This window comes from Erythrolamprus reginae, chromosome 1 (assembly GCF_031021105.1).
Source record: "Erythrolamprus reginae isolate rEryReg1 chromosome 1, rEryReg1.hap1, whole genome shotgun sequence".
NCBI lineage: Eukaryota > Metazoa > Chordata > Lepidosauria > Squamata > Dipsadidae > Erythrolamprus > Erythrolamprus reginae.
In genome coordinates this window covers 197,402,182-197,415,295 of record NC_091950.1, presented here as the reverse complement: position 1 = coordinate 197,415,295, position 13,114 = coordinate 197,402,182, and the positions used below count along the sequence as shown (strand labels likewise).

The 13,114-nt window shown below is 37.6% G+C and overlaps 1 protein-coding gene across 1 annotated transcript; it reads right to left on the bottom strand.

The window, feature by feature from the left end:
• Nucleotides 1-1,190: 1,190 nt before the first annotated feature.
• NUP35 (nucleoporin 35) lies at nt 1,191-12,804 on the bottom strand. Its single transcript, XM_070731898.1, has 9 exons — nt 12,558-12,804; nt 10,610-10,780; nt 9,500-9,627; nt 7,082-7,142; nt 6,477-6,618; nt 5,566-5,635; nt 5,348-5,476; nt 3,540-3,704; nt 1,191-3,435 (listed from the first exon to the last, which is right to left on the bottom strand). The coding sequence occupies exons 1-9, from the start codon at nt 12,601-12,603 to the stop codon at nt 3,358-3,360; spliced, it is 990 nt and encodes a 329-aa protein (XP_070587999.1). The 5' UTR covers nt 12,604-12,804; the 3' UTR covers nt 1,191-3,357.
• Between the last annotated feature and the right edge of the window lie 310 nt (nt 12,805-13,114).

Sequence of the window (13,114 nt, the reverse complement as noted above, 5' to 3'; positions counted from 1 at the left end):
GGTTAAGATGCCAAACTGGATACCAGAAGTCTAGGGGTTCAAGCCCCACCTTAGGCACGAAGCCAACTGGGTGGGTTACTCACTTTCAATCTTAGGAAAGAGAAAATGGCAAAACACTTAAAAAAAACATTGCCAAGAAATTTTGGGGATTTCTCCAGGCAATTGTCAGGAGTCAACTGACTCAAAGGCTCTCACATCCCAAAATATGTTATCATAGCATTAAACAGTACATTTAGTGAAGCTACTTCACTAAAAAAGGAAAATGTTGCAAGTGGAATAATAATAATAATAATAATAATAATAATAATAATAAATAAATATTTATGACAGCACGCCATATACAATTAGCAAACTAGACTAGACCCTGAATAAAAAATAAACATTCATCTTTCTTCAATAATTGGCTTGGTCTTACAATCATGAACATGTGTACATGAATATTTGGAAATTTTCCTCATTTATTTTGTACTGGTTTAAACAATAGTTTATTATTTAGGGTGAACAGAAAACTACTTTTCAGATATCTATCTTAATCATTAGTTTGTCACAATTACAACATTTGAAGTCTCAGAAAGATATCTCAATAAAAATCCTTTTGCCAAATTGATAAAAGCATTTGATTCCCTTACCTTTGTGAAATTCTAGCCATAATAACAATCATAATCCATGAGACTGAAGGGGGAAGGGTAGGAAAGGATCATATTTGAGCCCACTCCAATTGAAAAACGTAAGTCACTTTGGAGGCTGCACACCTCTTTTCAAAGTACGTATGGCTACTTACGTTCAATGTCTCAGGAAGCCAATCTCTCCTCATCCCTTTCCTTTAGAAATATTGTTAGTAATAAATGTTCTAAGTAGCCTTCCCCACACAATAAATGAGTTTCACAAGGTCCCCTAAAAATTTACAGCAGGTTGAGAATCTTCAGGAGAAATGAAAGTCTACTTCATTGGCATATATTATAGACAAAACACAACAACGAGAAAACATTTAAATGTAAGTGATTCATATCTTTGACCAATAGGTACAGTGAAAAATGTAGCACATAACATCTTGGTTCTGACCAAGTAGCAGCATCTTTTATTCAGAAATGAAAGAAACTTTTAATAGCGGCAACAAATTGCAAAAACTGGTAGTAAAAGTGTCAAAGGAGTTACAGCTCCAGAAAATGGCTCCTTAACTATGCAAAGTATTTTAGTACAGCATACAGCTTTATTAAAGCTTTAAATGTTGAAATCAATGTGATGCCTTTCAAAAAGCAAACAGAAAATAATCTTTACAAAGATAAAATACAACATCCATTTTTACAAACCTTTTCAAGTATTAGCGTTATTACAGTAATTTTGCGTGAGATCAAAATAACTTCTTGTTTGAGTGTCATTCACCATCAAATACATTAATCTTACAAAGGAACTGAATCTAATTCCAATACGTTCCCCAGTTATCAGCTACAAAAAAATGTAATGTAAAGTGGTAAATAAAACCAGAGAATAAGGTTGTGTTTATTTTGGTTAGCATGTTTTATTTTGGCAGAAATGTCCATATATGAAGAGTGTTGGTGTGTCTCTCTGAAGAACAAATTCATTTTTACAAGAGATTTACCATATCTTTTAAAATATAGTTATATTGTACAAAAAAAGAATATGATCCCATCATGGAAGGATATATTAGTGATGAAAATGAACAGTATAAAACCAGGAAAGAAACATTTTTTAAAATTATGTTTAGATCCTTTTTGCGTCCTCTTTCAATAGCCACCTACTATCTACTAAATAGCGTTCTGAAGCTCATGTTTACTAATGAATTCCATCTCAGCAGCATCAAACAGGACTCAATGTGGTGCAGTAGATTCAATAGTGGACTGGAAGCATGGAGACCCAAGTACAATTCCAACCTGTCCAGGAAATACTTGGACTTTGGGCCAGATCTGTTTCTCAGTCCAATCTATCTCTCAGTGTTATTGCTGCAAGAATATAAAAACGTTCTAGACAAAAAGTGGATATAAATGTAGTAAATCAGTGTTTGTACTTAAAAAAATACTACGAGAATATTAAAATCTGCTACAAAGACAGCCATTTAACTAGAGGGATCTGTGCTGATTTGTCATATTTAACTATTCTACACCAAGGGCCTGACGAATCCACAGAAAATAGAATATTGTTGAAAACTGCAGCTATAAATTATCAGAGACTTGCATGTGGTGTACTAATACAAAGTTTTGAGAATTCTACAAACGGTAGAATGGTGAGGTATAAAAGAGACTTACTACTACATATTTTATTTATGATACTAAATAGTGGTGCAAGTTCAACATTCAGCAGGATGTATTTAATATTAGTTTGTCTTGCTATTCTTATGCATTTGAAAGGCAAGAATATATATAAATAATTCTTACACCAACTACCAAATATAATGGGGATATTTTTAATGATAACAGTAGCGTTCAGATAATTTGGGGAGCTTTCCTGTATCTTCTCACTCACAGAACAGCATCAGCAAAACATTCTACTATCCCTCCAAAGTCTACTTTCAAAAGGATAACCTCCTGGTACTCACACTGGAAATAAAACTACTGTAGGATGGGAAAAGTAAAACTGTATATTGACCAGTTTTCCATAATATTTAAAAGGGGAATTATCAGAACTAAATTTACTGTAAGCTTTCAAACAAGACCTAGATAAAGCACTTCATGCATTTTTTATCATGTAAAATCGTTTGAAATTTTAAAATATCTGTGCAATTAAACATGTCCCAATGCACAGAAAGCCACATAACAATATCGGCAGTGGTGTTTGTATACAATGATAGTATGTTTGGATAGTTTACAAAAGCCACCATCAGCTCAAAAAAAAAAATAGCACCACAATTTTTATTTAGTTTTTAAAAAGCACATCTTCCAAATTAGAAGCAATTTGTCCAAATTTCCTTTAAAGACTGGTTACATTTAGTACAGCTTTCAAATTTAAATTTGACAAAATCTATCCCAGGAGTTTTGTATAATAATATCCATGAATTTATCTTGCAGCAAGAAATACCGTATTCTCTGAAGTAGGAAGAAAATCATGCAACTGGAAAATTATGGAAGGTATTAGCATGTGTTGAAGAAAAACTCACATACTGTATTGTATACCTGTCCATTTTAGGTTGTATCATGCAATTACTATAGAAATAAGTTTAATATTGATTGCAACCATTTTAACATGAGTCAAGTATAAACCCAGCTGTGGATTAAAGTGCAAGTAACTGTGCCAAAGTTTTAGAAGGCAGAACTGATACTATCACAAATGGTTATATAACTAACCAGAAGTGCAGGCAGTCTTTTATATGTTCTAACAAAGCTTACTCTATTTTTTCCTCAACTACCAACCAAATATGTATTCCAGAGCTTTGGACACAATGCTTTCATCTTTCCTTGGAGTCTGTCTGTCAGAAATTACCTACAAGAGAGACAAATTTAAATAAGTAGCTGTTTCATAACTTTTTAACCAAGGTCAATACATTTCATTCAAAAATAGTGACTAGTATTTCTTCACAAAAATACCTGGTAATCACTACTTGATGCTTTATATGCAGTAGCTAGAGGTCTCATGGTGGAAATCCTTTGTGTGCTTGAAGGCTGTGCTTGGGCAGCAAACGATTTCATTGGAGGTGTGAAGACTGAAGTTGGGGATGATACAGTGCCTTTATCTATATTTTCCATCACATTCTACAAGTAAGATCAAGGAATATCTTTAGAGATGTCTCTAACCAGTATTAAAGCTTTAAAAATGTTGGAAGTCGAAGGAGTGCATTAGTCTCTGCTTCACTAAGTAAGTTAAAGTAAAGGATAAAGAGCCATCCTATATGCCAAGGTGCCAAACTCAAGACCCGAGATCTTGTTCACTGACCTGGAAACAATGCAGGAATGGCCCCAGTGCCCCTGCCAGCAAAAACGGAGCTCTGTTTTCACTGGCAGAGAGCTGCAGGAGGCTGTCACATCTGAAAAGATGCTGAGCTGGCCATGCCCACCCTGGCCACACACACATACCTCAGCCCCCCCAAGCTAAAACACAACCTGATGCAGCCCTCAATGAAATCAACTTTGACACTCCAGCTATATGCTTACTTTAATTTAAATTCCTGCACCCACAGGGGACAGGCTTTTGGAGCCCAAATGTCTCCCTCCAACTCTAATTCCATGAGAGCACTAAAAATTCACAAATTGGCCATTTGGTTCCCCAGGTTGACCACCTGTACCTTTAAATAAGGTATCATTGAAAAACCTGATTTAAAATAGCAATAAGTGTTTAATATTCTGAAATAAGATGGATGAAAATAGTGATTAACTTGGACTAGAAATACTTTTTGTGTTAAGTACAAATTCGTTATTTACTTCCATATTAATTTTCTAATATATTAAATGCTACCCATACAACCGGTAATAAAATGAAATAGTTATATTATTTGCATTTCTTAATATTTCTTCTAGCTTTCTCTCCTGATTTAAGAGGAACAGTATAGGTTTTCCTCAACTTACAACCATAATTGATTCCAACATCCCTGTTGCTAAGCGAGATATTTGTTAAATAAGATTTGCCCCATTTTATCACCTTACTTGCCAGTTCCTAAGTGAATCATTGCAGTTAAGATAGTAATACAGTCATGAAGTCAATTTGACTTTACTTGCCAGAAGGTTGCAAATCATAATCACATGACTCAGGGACATTGCAACTTTCATACATATAAGTCCGTTGACAAGCCTCTGAATTATAGTCAGGTGACCACGGGGATGCTGCAATGGTTGCAAGTGTGAAAAAATAGTCATAAATCATTTTTTTTAGTGTCACTGTTACTTTAAACAGCCAATTACTGTTGTAAGTCAAGAACTACCTGTACTATTAATCACATTTACCACCCAAGATCAGTTATGACTCTGTATTCTCCACCCTATTTTAGGCTAATTCCCTTGCTCACATCAGTGTTGAATAATCTTTTTGGTGTTGAATGCCCAAAATGCATATGCCAGCATCCCTCGCACATGTACCCCATCCCACCTCACACATTTTTTACTTTCAGATTGGTGCAGGCCTTCCAGGCCCAAAATGGGCCATGGAGGGGGGAGACGCACTATGTGAACACATACAACATACTATGTGAATCCCCAACATACTATATGAGCACCCCCCACACATATGCCCTGCCTTCCCATGCATATGCAGCAGAGATCCAAAGACCAGCTGGCTGCACACGCACATGCTTGGTGGAGCTGGGCTGGGGAAACAGCTGGCATGCCCACAGAGAGGGCTCTGCATGCCACCTGTGGCACATGCTCCATAAGGTCACCATCATAGCCATAGAGCAACAACTCACTTTATCAATACAAGGCTTAACTCCAATCATGATAGATTCTCCAAAAATTCTTCCGTCTTTGCTCAAGGCTTTCCGAGCCTGTAACTTTGACTGATATCGAATATGCATCCAATTTCCTGTATTAGACATCTATAAAGACAATGAGGAAGAATAAAATTTCAAAGCCAAACTAAAATGGCTCTTAAAAAAAAAAAGCAAAACTACACAGCTAGCCTCACCACATGTTTTAATATGTTTCCATACTGTGCAAACTGTAGCAGGATATATGAAGCAGATGCTTGTGGAAATCTGTAATATCAACAGAAAAGAGTTGTATTACTATTTGACATCATAAATAAAATACACAGTATTCAGTCTACTGCAACATTATATCACTGATAACTGTCTCAGAAGCGCATACAAATACATTATGCCCAGGTCATTGACAATCTCTGAGTAGCTCCTTACTTGCTAACCCATTTTATAGCGTATCATTTGCAAAGTTATCTTCACCTTGCAAATGATATGCTATATATAATGGGCTAGCTAAGTCTAGGTGGAAAATGCTATCTTAATTTACAGTCAAGGGAGTGGTTTGGGGGAACAGCATCATTTCATGGAGAATATTTTTATAGATGGGCAAACTGAAACACATGCATAAAGAGAGCAGTTTAATGCTTCTGCCTTCAAAGTAACTGCCTACTTTTTCTCTTCAATAGAAACTAAGGGATTAACCTTTCCCTGCTTGTTTTTATCCTTTCAATCTAAAAACTCCATCTGCTTTCTTTCTGGCTAATTAATGGCTGCTTTCTAATACAGCAGCCAACACTACTTCTGGGTCCAAACCTCAATATTTCAATGCACAAAGGAAGAATTAATGTTGTAATGACAACTATAAATAAATATGTTCAGGAGTTTGATTATTCCCTTGTTTCATTATGTAAATTGCTTTACCAATTATCAGGTTTATGACAATCTAAACACACCTTATTCAGCTTAAAGAAAACTGCATATGTATATTGCAACCACATGAACTCTCATTCTCGAATTTTATAAAATTTTGTTTTCCCACAGAATCAACATCCCTAATGCAAAAACCACGGTAGCCAGTTAGCCTCCTGTTTATCATATGGAACTGCCAATCACTGACCCAAACACTGTTACCCAGGTGTCATCAAGTTGATCTTCTGATGTTAAAGCATCTCCTTGAGTATAGAATGGATCTAGCTGAGCTGGTGACATGGTAGTTTTTCTAGGTTGCACAAGACTTGCTGGACTAAACATACTTGCCCCTGTCAAAATATAACGAAATGTCCTTATAAGACCTTGTAGTTAAAGGATGAACTAGGTACACCAAGCTAAAATAAAAGATAGGCACAGCCCATTAAACTATTTTACTGGTTAATTTTTGAATCCATATTTATCAAATTTATATAGCTTTATACTGAAGAAAGAGAATTAGTGACGATGCTAACATGGCATCTCAAGGCCAGTAAAATATTACTATTATCAATCCTTAAGATTTATAAAGTTTATAATAAAAATATTATCCCGATTGCCAGCATTTTACATAAATATAATGGAAAGCAAATAGAGTAACTTAAAAGAGGAAGACTTCAATCAATGTCACACATAAAATAGAGCAGGAATTTTAAAAATCTGATCCATATACAAATTAAATAGATCAGATTCGTTTAAGTTTTCCTTGCAGATAAATTCTTAATTAAATATAATGAGGAGAAAATAATGTTGTACCTGTTCCAGGAGTCATTGGCAAAGACCCAACATTTGGACTCTGTATTACAGAAAAAGTAGCCTGCATGAAAGTACAATCTAAGTTAGAAATTGTTTTAAAAGCCAGAAAATAAACTCTTTAAGCAGAATGTTTGATTTTAAAATTAGTCAACACAATTCAACTCAAAAATACACTTGCATATTATCGTTTATTTTTTTTATAAAAACAAATAAAATCCAAAGATTGAACTATACAAACATAATATGCTATGTAGGGATTATTATTTGATAGGATCTCATTTGCAGTTTACATTTTCTTTGGGGTTTGATCACAGCTCAAGCGCCACACTTTTTACTGAGCAATAACAGAAGCAAAAATTGAGTAATTTGGGCTAGTATTGATTTAAAATAGGTCACAATTCACAATTCTACAGTCAATGGACTGTAGAATCAGATGAGGTCACCAGTGTGGGAAAAATGTTTTCTGCAATGTCAACTAGTACAAATAATTTTCCAGAAATATAGGGATTCCAATATAAATATATATAACCATTTCTCAGCTATCAGGCTTGGGCCTCTGAAAATATTAATTGCATAAAAATATTACACACAGCCAAAGGTATAGTAACTTTAACATACTGTGGCACATACAAGGTCAACAAAGCCTATAATAACCAGCAAAGTATCATGCTCTTCCTTCAACCCTTTCCCTTCCAAAGGCAAGAGTTTTTATTTGTGTAATATTAAATATTCCCTGAACTTAATGTTGACACATTCAAATCCAAACTGTGTTCTTTGGCTGCATAGAGGGATGCTTTCTGACTATGGTATCTTGGTCTCAATATAGCAAGTTCTTCCATTAATTCTATGTCTTTTTCGAAGATTCAGTAAATCACAAAAACATTCCACATCTCTTTATACATTAAAGAAATACAGTGGCTCTCAAATTAATAAGTGCATTTTTCGATACCAAGTATAGTCATAAAAATATTTACACTGACTAACATTGAAGTAAGAATGATAACAAGGATAATTGTTATAATTGTATAATTTCGTCACATACCCTAAGTTGTACTATAACTTCAGGGGAACAATGATGTGCCATTGCTATGTATTAATATAGCCCAGAGGTGTCAAACCCATGGCCCATGGACCAGATGCTTCACTCACTGGCCACGCCCACCCCATTTTAGTGAAGGACGGAAAGTCACATGGCGAAAATGTGACACCATGAGTTTGACACCTGATATAGAAAAATGCGATACGCTAAGAAAGAGAATAAGTGATTTAGCCTCACTTCTTACGCTAGCCAATGAAAGTTATAGACCATCTTTTGCCTCACATGTCCCAGCGACTGATTAGATCGCACAGAATTGGCCTTCTCTGGGTCCCATCGATCAAGCAATGCCGGCTGGTGGGACCGGCTGGTGGGACCGTGGGAAGGACCTTCTCTGTTGCGGCTCAGGTCCTCTGGAACCAACTCCCCCCAGAGATTCGCACCACCTCCACCCTCCTGGCCTTCTGAAAGGCTTTAAAAATACACCTGTGCTGACAGGCCTCGGGCCATTGAGCGACGACATTCTGCTCTGGCCAGTAGTATGACAGATTGATGGCTGTATGTTTGTTTTATATGTTTTGTATTTGTTTTTTAATTGTAGTATGCTATTATGGGGGTTTTAAATTTTGTATTTACCTTATTGTTGTACGCCACCCTGAGTTCGTCAGGAGAGGGGCGGCTTATAAATTTGAATAAATATATAAATTGCAACCCAGAACTGTGAAGGAAGAGAATGTTACTTCTTTTGCTTGTTTCTTATTAAATATGGCATAGTATCACAATTGTTTTGTATGCTCAGTTCACATTCCAGAAAGGTTAACCCCACTGTAAGGTCTTTATAAAGGAGTTATGAAATAAAGATATGAACTCTTCCACTTTCCTTTCCCTACCTTTCCAAACAGCTTTTCCAATTTCCTCTGTTGTTCCTGCTGCCCCCATCACTTGCATACATAATCTAGCTAGGCCCAGATTAATGCACAACCTATTTATTAAACATATGCCACAAACCACAGAAAAATCTAATCAAGCATGCATACAATTATCTCAATATTCCATCCTTTTACTAATAGAATACTTAGCAGCTTTGCCTTACAATAGAAGAATATGTTTTCCTTTATTTAAACAGTTATTCCACATGTAACCATAATCAGGTCTTTTGGATTTCTCACCACTCAATCCCAAAAATGCATAAAAATGTATCATTATATGGTCCCTCTTTCTTGAAAAGCAGGCATGCAATGATCATCGAATAAAGCTTGGCCATTTCTCATCACTGTGCTCTTTTCTTCAGTGGAAATTCTACATTACCAATGCAGAAAAATATGATTATTTATCACTTGCAAGTCTTAGTCTCACTTTGCAGCTTCAGAAGAATTACTTACAGGCCTTCGTGACGTCAAAGGTGTTGATCCAAGACCTGGGCTAGCTACATCATCATAGATACTTCTAACTGGAGGAGCACCACCTTTATCTTTGTGTGTTGGCATTACTGGTTGTGGAGGAGATCCACCTAAGTAAACATGTAATATTAGAACTAATTAGCATGGAGTTTTCTGTAATTGGTACTATCATTTTTATGATTAAAGTGATTATTATCAATTTTTTAAAAATCTTGTGTATGAATAAAGCTGCATAACCATTTGTGAACCTTGTCAGAAATTAAAAAAAATTGTAAATCACGGTCACATAAGTAGTTCTAGGAAGGTCTATTGTCATTTCAAGCAAACATTAAGCACATATTCATCAATCAAGAACAAATTATATGATATAGATATTGTATTACAACCAAGAAACAAACGCCTGAATGCTCTTCCCGACTAGGTTGTTACATCCTCAAATCCTCACAGATTCAACCTCAAATTGTCTACTGTGGACCTAAAGGGGGCGTGCATAAGTGCACCAGCATGCCTATCGTCCCTGTCCTACTGTCCCCATTTATTTGTATAAATTTCCTTTGTTCAGGTCCATGTTCCTATTCATACCTACTATCTTGTACATGTTTGCCAAACAAACAAATAAACAAACAAACAAATCCATTCTTTTAAGGGGGAAAAAATTCCGAATTACAATTGTGAGAATTGCATTTGTGATTATGTATCCTAAGTATTTTTTTTCAGGGAAGAAGAACATTATTCATACAGCAGTTATGATTTCTTTAAAATGCAATATTTTGGAAATTCAGTAACATGAATATCAGTCAAGCTATCAAAAAATTAATTTTAAGTGACTCACTCTAGAAAATACTTACAATGCAATACCACAAGTGCTCTTTTGCCCTGCCAAAATTAGCTTGTTTCCCAATTTTTGAATTTATATATATGTGTGTGTGTGTGTGTGTGTGTCTGTATCAAAGTCCTGTTCTCAGCAAACATCAGTAGCCACTTATCCCTATCTCAAGTAGCACCCACCCTCAATACTATTCTAGGATATTTTTGGTGAATTTTTGCCATTTGCAGCTACTAGGACAGTATTTTAATTCAAAACCAGCTTACCAGTAAGCATTGGTGACCTCATTTCCATTACACCAACTGAAGGACCACTTAAAGAGCGAGGCTGTGGTGCCACTGGAGTTGGCATATCACCCATCAGAAATCCCGGCAGAAATTGAGCACCAGCACCTGGTTTTGGTGAAGAAGGGGATCCTAGTGCCATTGGCTCAGCACCTGTGTTACAAAAGGGGGTTCACATAAGAATTACATTCAGCTTCTCCTAAAGATACTACGATACAGATAGTTCTCAACTTACAACACCTCACTTAGTGACCTTCAAAGTTACAATAGCACTGGAAAATATGACTTAGGACTGTTTTTCACATTTAACTTTGCAGCATCCACATGGTCCCATGATCAAAATTCAGACCCGTGGCAAGTTACTCATATTTATGAGTGTTGCAGAGTTCCAGGGTCCTGTAATCAGCTTTTGCGATCTTCTGACCAGCAAAGACAATGCAGAATCCAGATCCACTTCACAAGCATGTTACTAACTTAACCAATCAGTGATTCACTTTATGACTGTGGCAAGATCAGACGTAAAATGGGACGAATTCAAGAAATGTTTCACTGAGCAAAACAAATTTCAGACTCAATTGTGGTTGCAACTCAAAGACCTATCTATAGCTGGTTGTTAATTTTGAGACCTTAAGGCAGGACTGTCAAACTCACAGACCGCGGGCCGGATGCGTCATGTGCTGACCATGCCTGGTTTAGCGAATGGGAGGAAAGGCCTGCTACATCCCGTGACGCCACCGTGATGCCGAGTTTGACACCCCTGCCTTAAAACAAAAACAGCTTTCCTAATTGAATACAACTTCCCTCTTAAGCATTACTGTCTTTACAGCTACCATAAAGGAATTCCTCTACTTACAACGGTTCATTCAGCGACTGTGACAATGGTAAAAATGAAAAGTGATTTACGACCACGTTTCACACTTACGACCACGGCAAGCAATCCTCAATGCCCTGTGATCAAAATTCAGATGCTTGGCCGCTGGTCCACATTTATGATGATTTCCAGTGCCCCTAGATCACGCAACCAGCTTTTATGACCCTCCCAATGAGCAAAGTCAACGGGGGAAACCAGATTGACTAAATAACCAACGTAACAATCCAATGATTCAGTTAACAACTGTGGCGAGAGAATTTGTAACATGGGACAAACCTCACTGGACAAACGTCCCGTCAAGCAACATAAATGTGGGGCTCAAAGTCAATGTGGTCATAACTTGTGGACTACCGGCAGATATTTGAATCCAAGTTACTTTATCCCTAGAACAATGTTCCCTCCAAACAAACAACGGACAAATTATAGCAGTCCTAATTGCAAGTTTCTCCCCCACACCACCCAGTAACGTTTTAGAACAGGGGTTTCCAACCTTGGCAACTTTAAGACTTGTGGACTCCAACTCCCATAAATTCCTCAGCCAGCAAAGGAATGCCTGAGGAATTCTGGGAATTGGAGTCCATAAGTCTTAAAGTTGCCAAGGTTGGAGACCCCTGTTTTATAGCTACCTAAGCCAACAGGTTTTTTAAAAACAGCCTCTCGGGCCGTGTTTTGAACCCATACTTGGGTTTCATTTGCTTTCCCCCCCCCCCCTTTCCTCTACCGAGCGGTTAAACAAACGACCTGCTTTCCTCCTTCCTCAGACGCCCTGGCACTCTGTTCCCGGGATTTTTTCATGCAGGTCTAGGTACAAGTAACGTAACAATCGGGGACCCACCCCCACCCCCTCATCTATCCTACCCTACCCTCCCCGCGAGATTGGGCGTTCTAGAATTCCTCCCACTCATCCCGTCACAGGGTCCCCAAAGCCCTTTGACGTGAGGCAGAAAGAGAGAAACGACCGGCAACAAACCAAGTCTCCCCTTCCCGCCTTTCCCGCTTAACGTAATTTAATTTAATTTCATGTAGTCTTCTTGGCCCTCAACCCGAGACGAGGCTCACCCAAAGAAGGGGAAGACAGCGGGAGCTCCATAGCGAAGGCAGACATCCACGCCGGGAGAGCAGCAGCTACTGGCAGACCGGCCGCGTGCACAGCAGCCGCCTCTTTTTTGCCTCAGCCTTGGCTTTCAAATGAGGCGGAAGTGTGCCGCTCTTGCCCGCGGTGGGGAAAAAGGCAGACGCCACTTCCTTTCACAAGAACGGAACATAAATTTGAGGCTGACGGCCTCTCCTCTAGCTTTGCGTCTCTATGGTCGTTTCCCTTCTGGCATGCGCAAGGAAACGAAAGCGTTAGGAACCTTTCTTTTTGCAGGCTGTTTCCGCCTGGGTTTTATTGCCTGGCTCGACTTTCGGTCTTGACTCATGGCCCAGTTGGGTCTCTGAGGGAGTAGCCTTTACCTATGGGTGGTTAAAAATTAAAAGCTTTTGAAATCTGCGATTTTTTTTAAAAAAAAATGACAGCGACTCTTCTGTGGAAGATGAGAGGTCGGATAAAAGCTTTTCACTTTTTCAAGCTCCATGAGCAGAAAATAAGGAATTTAAGTTATTTAAAACATAAA

Bases quoted from the DNA above. Each gene is read 5' to 3' on its own strand.
- NUP35 (XM_070731898.1), bottom strand. From the start codon at position 12,603: ATGTCTGCCTTCGCTATGGAGCTCCCGCTGTCTTCCCCTTCTTTGG. The intron at 5,636-6,476 runs GTCAGTGATTGG...TTGATATTACAG, and splicing joins ACCTGGGTAACAGTGTTTGG to ATTTCCACAAGCATCTGCTT. The intron at 3,705-5,347 runs GTGAGTTGTTGC...TCTTACTTGTAG, and splicing joins TTAAGCCTTGTATTGATAAA to AATGTGATGGAAAATATAGA.